At 32.0% G+C, this 14,774-nt stretch overlaps 1 protein-coding gene across 1 annotated transcript; it reads right to left on the minus strand.

Annotated features, from left to right (window-relative positions):
- Positions 1–258: 258 nt before the first annotated feature.
- On the minus strand, positions 259–8,681 carry LOC107424848 (wings apart-like protein 1). The gene is made up of 13 exons (XM_016034730.4): positions 7,687–8,681; positions 6,525–6,624; positions 5,908–6,247; positions 5,245–5,357; positions 4,397–4,525; positions 4,138–4,231; positions 3,947–4,063; positions 3,242–3,840; positions 2,402–2,667; positions 1,434–1,584; positions 972–1,069; positions 806–887; positions 259–701 (listed from the first exon to the last, which is right to left on the minus strand). Exons 1-13 carry the CDS (start codon positions 8,235–8,237, stop codon positions 618–620), a joined length of 2,724 nt encoding a protein of 907 aa, XP_015890216.3. The 5' UTR covers positions 8,238–8,681; the 3' UTR covers positions 259–617.
- Between the last annotated feature and the right edge of the window lie 6,093 nt (positions 8,682–14,774).

Here is a 14,774-nt window from a genome sequence, read left to right on the forward strand (position 1 = left end):
GCACCAAACTACAATTAAGCTTATTATATGTGTAGTCATAAACAAGCTTATTAAAAATAAGCCAAAGTAGCGTAGGGGCTTGACAGTTTGGGACTAAATAGGCATGGCATCGTCTCCTACAAGAAAAAATATCAAGGGGAGTAAATAAGTAGTGCAGTGGCTTGACTGTTTGCCGCAGCAGGTTCCTCTTTTAATGCTTCGTGAGATACAGACAATATGCCCAAACATCAGAATACGTCTTGAGAAAGAACCAAGGAATACAAGAAAACTACAAATACTAATTGATTTATATGGACAATGCCTAAAATCTAAACATTTTCATTTCACTATCATTTTTGTATGCATGCATCTCTGCACCAAAACGGTGCAAGAGAAAAACAAAGAACAAAAACAAAAACGAAACAAAACAATAAAAGGCCTACAAAAGAATAACACGGCAACAAAGAAAAAAAGGGCCCCAAAAAATTAAAATAAAAAACCTAACAAAAGTCAACCAGACTATCACACAGGACTATGGTCAGTTTGTCACAGTTTGCAGCACCAAAAACCCAAGCTTGTGTCCAAATTGTATAATGGCGGTTTTGTCTGGGATGAAGGCTGAGTCTGTACAACATCTCTCATGGTATCCTACATGATTCAATTACTTCGCTCACAGCTTTATGAGTCTCAGGGGAGATCATGTTCAAGGTCAAATGAAATGCCTAGAGACAAACAAGAAAAGAAGATTCAATATACAGCTTTCATATTCTTTTCATCCAAGATCCTTCATCTGTATAAAATATACTGCATCAGAACAAATACATACCACAAATCTTTCCAATACAGGTACAAGAACTGCCAGTTTGCGATCAGGTAGACAGTCGGCAATGGTGGCCCGTATGCTCTTACTGTACATTGCAAGAAAGTTTTGCTTTCAGAATATGCAATATAAGAATTTACCAATAGATAAAAAGGAATGAAGAAAATAAAACCTTTCAGTTGAAAGGAATGCTAGAAGCAGTGCTGCATAAGCTTCTACAATCATTTTCTCAGCTTCTTTTTCTTCTTGTAGCATGGCTGCCTCATCATTCTGTACCATGCAACATATAAGTCAAAAGGTATCAATTAATGATCAGAAACCCTTCAGCCAGCCAGTATGCAAAGCCTTTTAAGTTTTTCATTATAACTTTTCACTTAATTTTAATTTGCCAATTTAAATAAAGAATGTGAAACACCCCAACATACAGGTAGACAAACCCCAAAGAGGGATGGTACTAACATATTATAGAAAATCCTAGTACTACCACTGCCATGCCTGTAACCATGACTTTCAAAGAGTTAAATTCTTCTAATCCTTTGAAATAAATTGTCAGCAATCAGACCGCAAACAAATAGAAAGAATAGAATTAGCATAAGAATAAGATTCCAATACACAATGAAAAGGGGTTACTCACCCATGGCACTGCTTTTCCTTCTTCACCTTCCTCGCCTGCTCCTTGGTTGGCCAAAAATATGGAGCAGAGTAGTGGAATTACATCTTTGCAACTCTCATCTTCAAACCCTTCCGAGTTAGGCAGTTGAACACTCAGTGCTGCAAGCCTTGATCTGCAGGAAATTTAACTGTAAGCTTTGACAAACAAAACTCATCATTCCTTTCCACCGAGATCTATGATTTAATTTACATAAAAGTAAGCCCTTTTTTGGCAGGAGAGATGGAAAATGGAAGGATGGAAGCAGAGAAGAAATGGAAAACTAGAGGGATGCAAGAATTCATATTTCCCCTTCTTGTTGTTTGGTATGAAATGAAAGATGGAAAACAACTTTCTATCCTTTGTTTAATCAGGAAGTGAAAAACGGAAGGAAAAAGTATTAGGTAAGTTTAGCTGATTTGTATTCACTGAATGCTTTTCCTTCCAGTTACCCCTCCATATGTGGAGGGAGGGATTGTTTTGGATGGAAAACTCATTCCCTAATTTTTCATCGATCCTCTTCTCCTTCCTAACCAAACAACTAACCTATTTTCCCTCCTCCCACTTTTCCACCATAACAAACAAAGCCAATCTGCTAGGTACTTGTTTTTCTTTTCTTTTGTTCTTTTCTTTTCTTCTTTTTTTCTTTTTTTTTTTTTTTTTAATAATCAAAGTAATACTAAGTGCACTCGACAACTTGCAAAAAGAAATATAAAAGTCAATTTAAATAACAAATACAAAAGACCGCGAGGATGAATATATTACAACACGAGCTCATAGTATAAAAATCAAAACTTCAATATCCATCTCCAATTAATGACTTAAAACAAACAAGAGAGCTTGGGGGAGTGCAGGAAATTTAAGACTATAATGTTTCATGCAAAAATATCTTCCAGAAAAAAAAAAAAAAAAATGTACAGGGACCAGAAAAGGTAATGTGAGGTAAAATTAACCTGTTTTGACCATCCTTCTCTACCAAGTTCACAAGCAGGCCCAAAATGGCAACAAGGAAGTCTAGCTCTTGATCAGTTAGTGATCTATCATTTTGATGATCAAGTTTGGAATGTGAATTGTTCTCTTTTATCTCGCTGAAGGAAAATGATGATGTGCTGAATGAAGGAAAGTGGCCAGCAATCAAGGAAGACATGGTCTCCAATCCTCCATAGGCAGCAATTTGCCGACAGCCAACAGGATTGTCATTCGTTAAGTTCATTAGAACCTGCCAAGAATTTGGATTGAAACCCATCCATGAGAGGGAACCAGGACAGTTTCATATAAATGAAGTGTACTGTATTATATCCCCTCTATCATCAACCGAGACGACAATAATTAAAGAGCTGATGAGTAGTAAACACAAGTTATAATGGCATATAGGACAAGGGTTACCGCACATCCCAAGAAAAGTGCAAAAGAAACCTAAGAAATCTCAAAATAAAAACAGTATGCTGCAAGTCTTGGGTCTAATAGAGTATAAAATGAGGTGAAACTAGAATCTTTTTTAACTGTGTCAAGTATGTGGCCTTGTGTTATGCTATCTTGATATATATAGTTTCGGACACTTCCTATCAACTTAAACTTTTGCAATTAATGACAAGTTATACCAGAGACCTAGTTATTTGTTTCTTTGTGTCTGAATTGTATCACATGTGTAAGACTCATATTTCTGTCTCATTGTTGGAAGGACCTACAAGTGCAGGAGATTTATATTTGTACGTGACATTTCCAGTGCATGGAATTCAAGGATAAAAACTGCAAAGGAGAAAATATATCAAATTATTGGGTCAGAGGATTACCTTCACAGCAGTGAGAAGGCAATCGGAAAGAAGACTGGAACCCTCTTCATTAACAGCTATTGAACAGGAAGCTTCATGCAAATTATGATCTTCCCCATTACTCGATTCTTGCTGGCTCATTATCATCTGAGACTGACTACCATCCTCAAGTTCTCTATATGTAAACCCAACTTTTTGAGTCCGATATTTTTTTTGCTTTCCAGATAGTACATCCCACTTAGAGAGTTCAAATTCATCTTCATCAAATGCAAAAGGATCTTGTGTATCCTGTAAAAGCTCAAGCTTCACATCTTCGGTAACGTAGCATCTCTGACCAAGGTCAGCATTATTCCTAGAACCATTATTAATCTCATGAAACCCACTAAGTAAACTCCTCGGTGTCCCACTGCATGAGTCAGATGTAGAAGAATCAAGTCTCGTCCTCAATGAAAATGCATCTGCAATGGAGGTGCTGGTAGTTTCAGATATAGAGTATTCCAACTCGTCATTGGACACCAATTGGTGGTTCTGCCTCATACTTGAGCATTTCTCGGCTGAAAACTTCTTTGAGGTGCAGTGCCTCTTAAAAGAATTAATGGATGAATTCTCTTTGCTTTCCCCTGCAAAATTAACTAAAATGATCAATTCAGATATTCAATATTTATCATCATTCCAGATTTGAAAGCAGGTTACAAAAAATTCTCTGCCAATTATCCTATCATTTACCTTTGCAGTCTGCACCTAAAGCCCAAGCCACTTCAGAAGCAGTGCCAGTGCCATCAGAGAGATTACAAGAGTTCTCATTATTGGAGGCATCAGATGAATTTTTGACTAAATAAAGAGCTGGAAATCAAGGCCATAAATTATTAGACTGAAAACCAGATTTTGAAGAAAATGCAGCATTGAGCATTAGCTACCTGAGAGAATCTTAATTGCACTTAGAACAAGTTCCGTGAAAGATAAAGGGGTTCCAATACGATCCTTGTTTCCTTTCATTTCAAGCAAATGACTCTGTTACAAGAGAAAAAATGTCAACATTTGTTTCCCTCACATTTTAGTTGCTATTCAAGACCAGAGAACCAACAAATGTTTCATATATTAACAAGAAAAAGGAAGCCAATATCTTATCAACATAGGAAAGAGAGAGGGAGAGACCCATGTCAAATTTCAATCTACCTGATTATCTTTACTTAAGAATGTTGCGTTTTCCATGATCTTCAAGCATTTCAAAAGCAAAGTCAGGCTTTGCATATCCTTGTCAACTTTTGTATCCCGAGTAAAAGGTGAGACACTTTCCATGCAACCCTGCAAATAAGTGCGTTTAAAGAGACATCTTCCTTAAACAACAATCAAGTACTTCAAATCAAAAATATAATTTGAAAAAAGAGGAAGTACACATAGCAAATGATTTAAGAGCGGAAAAAATATGTGTGGAATCATGCCTAAAAATATATTAATTTACTGTCATTGCCAAATAATTTAAATATATGACTGTATTACTTAAAAAGATAAATAAATAAAAAGTGTGTGTGTGGTATTATGCCTTAGAATGCATTAATTTCCCATCAATCCCAAATAATTTAAATATATGACTGGACTATAAAAAAATAATAAATAAATTATATCGCTGAAATAAAGTTTTAATCCAAGGACAAATAAATTGCTCAGTCCAATAGCGATAAAAAGCTAATACTGCATGCAAAATCATTGATAACCAAACTAATATTCATATGTGTTATGATCAAAATATATATATGTGTTCTTTTGTGTGTGTTAGACATAGTGTAAAAGATAACGGGAGTGTCATACAATGAATGCAAGTAGAGCCCCACCTTATCATAATATTTATATTTTACACAATGATCAAGCCTCTTCTACAGAATATGTTTGTAACAAGAAATGTCAATAACAGACTTTCACAAGTAGTTAACTATTATGATTGCTTGATATCCTTTCACTGATATGCTTCTCTTTCTAATCTAATGAAACAGATAATGAGATAAAACAAACATACAGGCTCACACCTCCATATCTGAATGACAATTCAGAGCGACCTCAAAAACAGCATCAAGACCTCCAAGCTCTCGTAATTTTTCCTTAAAATTGCCCCCTGTTTTCCTCACGGTACCAGAGGTTTCTGAAGAAAATAATCCAGGGAGGAAAAAAAAAAAAAGTACAATCAGCATGGAAGAAAGGAAAAGAACATATTATTGTGTGTGTAAATACAGAAAAAGTTTATCTACCGATGCCAACCCAAATTAGAAGAACATCACTTGAAAATTGGTCATTTGAAAAAGAAAAAAAAAAATCAAAAGGTCAAATCAAGTACAAAGGAACTTGTGATTTATGTCCGTAACATACAACAGCAGAAACTATCTCTCTAAAATGTATAAGACTAAGCAAGATGGTTTAGAAATCTGAAATGCAGTAAAGGGAATTCTGTGATGACTTGCAATCAGCAAAAAATCAAAGTTTGACAAGCACTTAATGAAGAACAGTACCACATTTGAATCATATGGACAATAATACTGACTCAACGACCTTATACTATTATACCTGTATAAGGAAGTATTCCTCATATGATAAATTATTCTTCCACATAAATCTTATAAATGTTTGTAGTCCATAGAAAACAGAAGAATATGTTCATTTGCAACAGAACTAGAAAATAATGATACTTAACAGACCTTCAAGAGAAATAGTAGATAGGCAAGCTTTCTCCATGGTCAGCAGAGCAATCCATTTTGGGCATAACTCAGGCTTTACTGTTACACTATCATCCCCACAGGTTGGTTTTATTTCCTTGCAACTTACAAGAATTTCATTAACCTTGGAAAAAATCGCAGCAGAAGTAGAATCTAATTTTTTGGTGGTCTTTTGCATGGCGTCAGCACCTGGACGTAGTGCTAGAAGCTTAGAAGCTATTTTTGGTAATTTGTCTTCTGAGGCAGTAGAGGCATTTGGTTTCAACAATCTAATTAGAAACCGAATGCAATTCGGTGATTCCAACAGGTGATCATCTCGACCCTGATAAAGAAAGCAGATAACTCTTTATAACATTCTTTATATAGACAAGTAACCATTTACACAAATATATACATATATAGTTAAATTAATTTCTAACAAAAATTGCATATACTCTTGAAACAGGCATAATGTGTTAATACCAAGAAGGCATTTCAAATGTCTAAACAGACCATTGAAATTCTCTTAACAGGAAAGAATTGCAATCTTATTATATTTCCACATGCTGAAATTGCTAATCATTTTGTTAACGATTCAAAATATGAGCTTTGCAACTTACATCATTTGTCAAGACATAGAAAAGAGCAGCAGCAGCCAAATTACAGGGTGAATCGTCAAAGCTAAGACCCAAAATAGCATCAATAATTGTCTTTGCCATCCTGAAAACAAGGTAATTCATAAATCAACACAAGCACAAACCTTAACCAACTCTTTGATTAGGAAGAAGAGTATACCCACTTAATAAAAAAGGACAAAAATAAGGGATTCAGTTAATCAGGCCGTAACCGCGAGCCACTATCTAGCCTCTTAGTTGCCTCAGATAGAAAGAGGCTGCTACCAAGAAACTACTCAAAATCTTAGAAAACCTATGTAATTCATAGATGCTGATGAACTACAAGATTTTTTCAACCAAAAATCATCCAGTCTAAGGATTCTTCATGTGCATAAGATTTAATAGATCTTGGCACCATCCCTTTACTAGTAGTTTACCTACTTAAAACACTTCCACAAGTATAAAAGCGATGCTTTGACAGTACTTAAGCTAAGATATGATAGTCCATGGCCCATTACCTATACCAATACCTTCACAAACTAACACAGACAGGAAGTAAAGAGGCATCAAATAAGAAAAATGTGCTTCAAATGACCAATATACATTCTAGAAGGGAAAGAACAAACAGAACTTTGAGTAGTTAGCAAGGTTTTGGTACTTAGAAACAAAACAACTTGAAAAAATCAGTGCCATAAAAACCCAACTTGTTCTTATGATAAGTTTCACAAAATTCTGTACCTTTATTTATGTAACATTTCATTTCTAAACATAGTAAACCATAAATTCAACTCGAAAATCAGAGCTCCATCTTTGATATAAAAGAAACTTTTTAAACACTTTCATATCCAGCGGCAAATCCACAACTGAACTGACGCATTAGCATAAAGTAAGAAGTAATGCGTGTGAATATCAAAATATTACCTAAAAAAGCCTACTTAACTCAAAGGGCCTCCAAAAACCACATTTTGAATTACACCCATAAAGAACTCCTTGGATTTATCATCCCAATCACCAACCCATCAAGAACTACTTGCAAATTCAGACACCCAAATCTCAAAAAGATTAGAAACCCACCAAGAATATCATTGAAACACACTTACCCACATCTCCAAAAATCCCGCTTTAAATTGAAAGCCCATAAAAAGGATTCACTGAGGAAAAAACCTACCCCTGAGACCCTAAAAGCCGTCTCTGATGTGCCGTGCCGCAGATAGACAACAAAGACAACAGGCTAGCCCTCCTGATCCGAACCGGTTGGTTCCTCCTGAGCCCGTCCAGCGCGAAATTCACCTCGTCCACATGCTCCATCATCTCCCCGAACTCCTGGGCCTCCATCAGAGTCGAGGTCGGCTGAATCGACGGCTTGTGATTCCTGGGCGCCTCCAATTCCCTCTTCCCAATCCTCGCTTTCTTGGACTTCCTAACGACTCCGCCGCCGCCGTTGCCGTTCAACGAATCGTCAAAGGAGACCCTCTTGGGCAACGACCCCTGCGATAACGAATCGAGACCGTACGGGTCCGATTCAAAGGAGGCCCACTGGGAAGTGGAGTCCTGGGAAGAGAACCCGAGGCTGCTGTAAAGACCTTCTTGCTGTGAACCACCCTCTTGGGAGGAGAAAGAATCTCTGAATGAATCCTCCTCGTGAACGGCGTCGTTTAGGGTATCCGAATAAGTTCTGGGAAGGCCTCGGTTTCGACGACCATAAGTCCTGACGATCATGATGGCGGTGGTGTTGGGCTTTTTTGTTTTTGTTCCTCCCTTATCTCCAAGGGGACGAGAGGGGCATTTGGAGAAAAAAGAAGGGGCTTTTTTGGGAATGAAAGGACTGGAATTGGTGATAGAATTGGGAAAATGAGAGACAGTAGCTGAGCTCTCTTTCTCTCTCTCTCTCTCTCCCAAACCCAGCTGTAGTCTGTAGAAGAAGACGAAGAAGAAGAAGAAGGTTTAGAGGGAGAGAGAGATGATTTTTGTGTGTCGATGTGGGAAGGTTTTCGGTTGGGTGGGTGGTTTCGATTTGATTCGATTTCCAAAAGGTCCGGTTTGTTTTCTGAAATTCTGTGCGATCTTTCCCTGTTTCTATTGCTTCCTCCAATCAGCTTTTCGCTTCGGTTGCATCCGAAGTGAGGATAGTTTCGTCATTTGACATAGAATTTGGGATCTTGTGCTCGCCGGATCGGCTAGTTAGGCTATACTGGTGAACCCTAACGGTATATTTGAACAAAAGTAAAATTAATGAAAAAACAAATTTTTTTTTTTGAGAGATGGAAAAACTATAGATTCAGATAATTAAGTTTCAATCAATATAAAAAAATTATTCATATATATATATATAGGTGTTATTTTAGAAATTAGTTTGAAATTTTTTTAAAATTAAATATTTATCTTTCATTTAATTATATAATTTTAAATTTAATTACTTATAAATTTTAATTTTTTATTATTTATCAAATAAATTAAAAAAAATTAATTTTCAAAAAATTAAATTTTAAAAAACTAAATCATAAAAATTATTTTTCTTTTCAATTTTAATACTTTTTAAACAGATTCTAAAGAAAAATTGACATAAACTTACGATCGATTTGATAACATACTCTAATTTTAAAAATTTTATATGGTTCGGATTCAAGTTCAAATAATCTTATTGATTCAAGTTCAAATAATCTTATTGGAAAACAAAATATTTATTGATGATCTAATTTTTTAATCAGAAATTAGATAAAAATTAATTAACTGCATTTGTACAAGTAAAGGGGTTCAAAATCTGGTTAGTATTAAAAACTGAACTGTTTATTATAATTAAAAATATATATATATATATATAACAGTGGACTGTTTATTAAAAAAATTACTTCAAGGAGTGTTATTGAAACTCATTTAATTCTTAACCTTTTTAATAATCTAATCCAACATGCAAAAAAAAATTTGATGATTTTATATTTTTTTTAAAGTTAATTACAAATTAATATCTATTTATAGGAGGGAATTACATTTTCAATTCACAATTATAAAATATTACAATTTAAACACTTCAGTTTTAATTTATTAATCTTTTTTAGAAACAATTTATTAACAAAATCACTACTCTCTCAATTGACTATTTGGAACTTGAATCCATCTGTCTTCAATATTAAAAAATTATAAATAAAAAAAATCAATTATTTCATTTTCGTTCCATCAAAATTTTTGAATAATAGTAAAATGCAACTTTTTAAAACTAAACAATTCTAATTGCAACAACTTATAATTAAAAAGCTATATTGAAATAAAGTATACCGAATTACGTTTTAATTTTAATGGTACTGAAGAATGATGGTGTCGTAAACCGCCGCTGGTCACAAAACACTGGACCCGGTTTGTATTCAATGTGGCATTCAATTTTATTATTATTAATTTTATTTTTGAGATGCGAGCAGCTCCAAATAAGCTAACCTGGTTACTTAAACACAGGATCATTCCCCCATATAATTTCTAAATAACATATTACAAAGCCTAACAAATAACGGCCCATATCTTATTCAAGATATTCTTAACCATCTAAGATATAAAAATAAAAATTTTATAATGCAGATGTATATCAAATAATATATTGCTTAAGAAAATATATAAAGTAATATATTATTTTATATATGTCCAGATATAAAAACATGTAAAAAATCCACACCATTAAAAGAGTAGACATAAAAAATTTTATTTAATGAAACAGAAAATCAGTGTGGCTAAGCATATTATTGTCAAAATTTTTATTGCATGATACAAAAGTTTTTTTTAAACATTAATAATCAAATAAAAAACCATTTGCAAAAACTAGAGTACTGATAAAAGCCATTGTTTCTTCCCATAATAATTTGAATTTGAATCTTTCAACTCCAACATAAAAAATAAAAATAAAATTTGTGTTTGATTTTTTTTTTTTCAAAATTTAAGTTAATTGGGATATCTGATAGATTGAAATAAATAAATTACATATAATTAGATATAAAAATTAAATATCAAAAATAAAAACAAATGGCATATGTTATATGGCAATGCTTAGTATTTACATTTTTTATATATAAAAAAAAATGCAAAGAGTTAAAACATACTAAATTTATTAAAATATTTTTCATATGATATGTAAATGCTATGATTCACCATGCATTAAGATTACATACAGAATTCAATTGGAAAAATGAAGCCAAATTTGAAAATTTCTTAAAAAGGAAAAAATTTGCGACATCTTCTCCATATGGCTATGGCGGCGGCAGATGATGTGACAAGGAGCAATTTTTTAATACACTATGTTTCCAAAATCAATTTTTATTTATTTATTTATTTATTTTGGGTAATATATCCGGAATAGTGATATACGTATTGCTATTTACAAATGAAATTTAAAAATCCAGGTAAGCTTTTAACAATTTTTATTTTATTATTATTATTATTTTATTTTTTTCCTTTTTTATTTTTTTATTTTTTAGTTTTTTTTTTTACTCTGAAAGCTTTTAGCGATGTTTTGCCTAGGCTTTCTTCCCCGGCTGCCAGAGCCTTCCTCTTTTTTAGTCTACGTGATCTGTAAAAATCAACTCATCCAGCTTACTCATCCAGCATTTGGTTGGGTATTCACCAAATGAATGATGTGTTTAGCTCTGCCCATCAAGATTAATTGGCATCAATCCCAAGTAATCGGTGTGTTTTTTTTTTTTGTTTTTTTTTTAATAATTTTATTCCCTTTCAATTTACCATCTCAAATTTGCAATGGATTGATTACTTTTACCAAACAGTATCGATCTTTATTTAATCTTTATAAATCGACAACCAAATTTACACGTCCAAGCCATGGGCTTTTAACTTAATGAATTAGAGCAAAATAAATAAATAAATAAATCAATTGGTAACATGATGATAGTTAAAAGTTTATTAGATCTATAAATTGATTATAAAGTTAAAGGAAAAAATAAATTAAACACAATCTTAAATTGTAATGTGGTTGGAAATTTTTTTTTTCCCTTTTGTTTTTAAGTTTATAGTTGTTTTCTTTTAAAAAAATATTTATACTTATTTTAATTATCCTAATAAGTTATAATTACTATTAACTAACATTTGATGTAAACAAATTTAAAAAATAAAACTAAAAACTAATCCCATTACCAAAATCTAATTTTTTAAATAATTAGTAAAAGCCTTTCAAGATACAAAGAGATAGCATCTTTCAGCTTATCTATTTTGTGGGTGCATTGGCTCGTTGCAGATATCCAGCAAGAAGCAAGAACAAATTAACATAAAGTGTATTTTATTTATTTATTTATTTTTTATGCTAACGTTGTAAAAAACCTAATATAATCCAACAAATGTTAAATTGTAATGAATTTCTTCTAAATCAACTTTGCAGGCTAAACTAATAGTAAGATTAATTACTAAAAATATATGCCATTGCTATATATTTTCTCTCCAAATTTAAAACCGTTTTATGCAAATGATTGATGTTGTTTTAGAAAATAGTAAGCTTTATGCCCTTAGCATGACCATTATGTCATTTCAAATATCAGAAAATAACATATTCTCATATATACAAAGTCTAAACTTTCATTGAAACATATAAGTTTGTTCTATATATATATTATATAATTTCATTAATGAAGTATGTATAACTGTGAACTAGGTTTACTGTTTCATACACAAAAAATTTAGGTGAAAACGCAAATTATGATGTTAAATATTCCCTTGCTTAAATAATGAGTAATGAGTAGTGTTTTGACTGACATCAGCAATGGTATTGATTTTCAAGCCGCTCTACTGGCATTAATAATATTTTTTTCCATTTGGCGAGCTGAGGGATAATTACTTCGGAAATCATCTTCTATATATTATTATATTGTGTTACATCCAAAAACAACACATTTTTGACTCTCAGCCACCCCCCAACCACCCCAAAAAAAAAAAAAAAAAGCCAATATTTATTTGACCAAACTTATAAATGATACATAATTTTACCAAAATTAAAAATCTTTTGAATAATATCCAGTGGGATTTTATTTGATAAAAAATTTATGAGAAAGGATTTCTAAGCGGCATCTATGCGTTAAAGCACATCATTCAAATAAAAATGTATCAATTAAATACTTATTGATTTTATTAAAAATAAAATCTAAATAAAAACACAATAACCACTAAAATTTAGGTGGGCAAATTGATTAAAAAGTTTGTTCATGAGTGGCAGCTAACACAATATGTTTATTTTCATATCTTAATAGAAAAATAAAAATGTCCTCTCTATCAGTTTTTTATTAATTTTTTTACTATATTTATTCAAAAAAAAGGGTACAACTCTTTATTGTATCAAAATTATATATATTATTGGAAAAAAGAAAACTTCTTAAACCATTTGATACTTAAAAATAACTCTTGATATTTCAAAAAATCTCTCAAACTGTTATGATATATTTGGATAACGGTAAAATTAATGGGAATTTAATTCTCTAAGAAAGTGGTGAATTTTTTTGTTTGGATATTTAATGTAAGGTAGAAAAGTATGAGCCCAGGAAATTAGATTTTCATCAATGCAGAAAAATATATGAAAAAGTTATTCCCACATATAAATATGTCATTTTAAAAATTTCGGATAAAATAGTTTTGGAATTTTTCAAAAATATATATTTGTCTTCAATTTATCATACAATATTAAATTTAATTACTTACAAGTCTCAACTTTACTATTACTCACTAAATATAACAAGAGAAAAATTAATTCTCAAAAAACTAATTCTTAAGAAACCAAATACCTGAAATTAATTTCCCTCGCAATTTTGATACTATAGAACCCATTTATCTAACATACAATATCAACTACATTTTGTAAACAAGATAGATTAGAACCATTAACATATACAAGCAACCTTAAATCTTGCCACAAAAAAAAAAAAAAAAAAAAAAAAAAAAGAAAACAAATGTGACAAAATATTAGTGCCTACTAAATACACTGCTTTCTAACCCCTTTATATTAGGCTTCCCAAACAAACTAGAAAATATGATCCGAAAGCTTTTTGTGATATGTAGCTTATCGTATTCACACACTTGTTGCAACACAAATCTCAATCCTTCAAAAGGTTAATGTCATGTGCAAGTCACATGATTTATCCATAATTTTAAATACATCCAGAATATAATTAATAATAATATATAATGATAATAAAAAAAACTAGAACAAGCCAAATAGGCTTCTAAAAAGAGCTATTCATTTAGCCTAATAAACCAACTAAAGTATTAAAAAGAGTGTATGCCTAAGGGCCCTATTGTATAAGTCAGTTTACAAACCGATCCCATTACTAACACTAATAAGCTTTCAAGTAATCATATAATTATGGATAATCTACACGAAATATCAAACATTCTCCCACTTAGATCCATAATCATCGCATAAAAATTCACTTACTACAAGATCTCCTACAATGAAATAAAATTCCATCTAAGTATACTGTATGCCTATAGGGCACAATAACATACCAAAATAGGTAGTAAAATTATTTTGTTAAATCTCTTAAAACTAGATACCATTCCAAATAAGCATATTGTATGCTTTATACTTAGACTAGATAATAGAAATTTACCTTATAATGTGCAATCCTCTCACACACTATACCATTTCATTTTAGCACATTGCGTACCAACAAGGTATAGCACACTCAAACTAGATAGTAATGGTTCCTCATGATGCATGTGGATAAACATACACATATGAATATTAAAAGTCTTAAAACAAGCTTGTAAAAACTAAGGAGTCCAATATATGCAATGAATATCTCATATATAAATAATGATTCAAATAGATCCACAACATGGATGTCATTTTAGACTACAAAAGGATCAACTGCTCAATAATCTTAGGCAAGATACATGCTTTTCAAATACTTACTAGCAAGCCCATGGTCAATGGATCTGTTAGCATGTTGTAAATTGGCGTGCGCACAACAATGATGAGGCCTTTTGCAACTTTCTCCTCCAATAAAATATTTTACATTGATGTATCTTGCACTTTGTATACCTTTCAAATTGTTCAATTGTTAGAGAAATATAATGCTATAGTATTATCATAATATATCGTGATAGGCCTTTCAAGGAAGTTTACCACTCTGAAATCATTAACAAAATTCCGAAGCTAGACTACATGACAAGTTGTCTTAAAAAACATCATATATCTATTTCTATAGTTGAAAATGATATCACAAACTACTTGGCACTTTGCTAAGACATAGCTTCTCCTGCCATGATGAATGTATATCC

The sequence above is a fragment of the Ziziphus jujuba genome, chromosome 1 (genome assembly GCF_031755915.1).
Source record: "Ziziphus jujuba cultivar Dongzao chromosome 1, ASM3175591v1".
In the NCBI taxonomy this organism is placed as follows: domain Eukaryota; kingdom Viridiplantae; phylum Streptophyta; class Magnoliopsida; order Rosales; family Rhamnaceae; genus Ziziphus; species Ziziphus jujuba.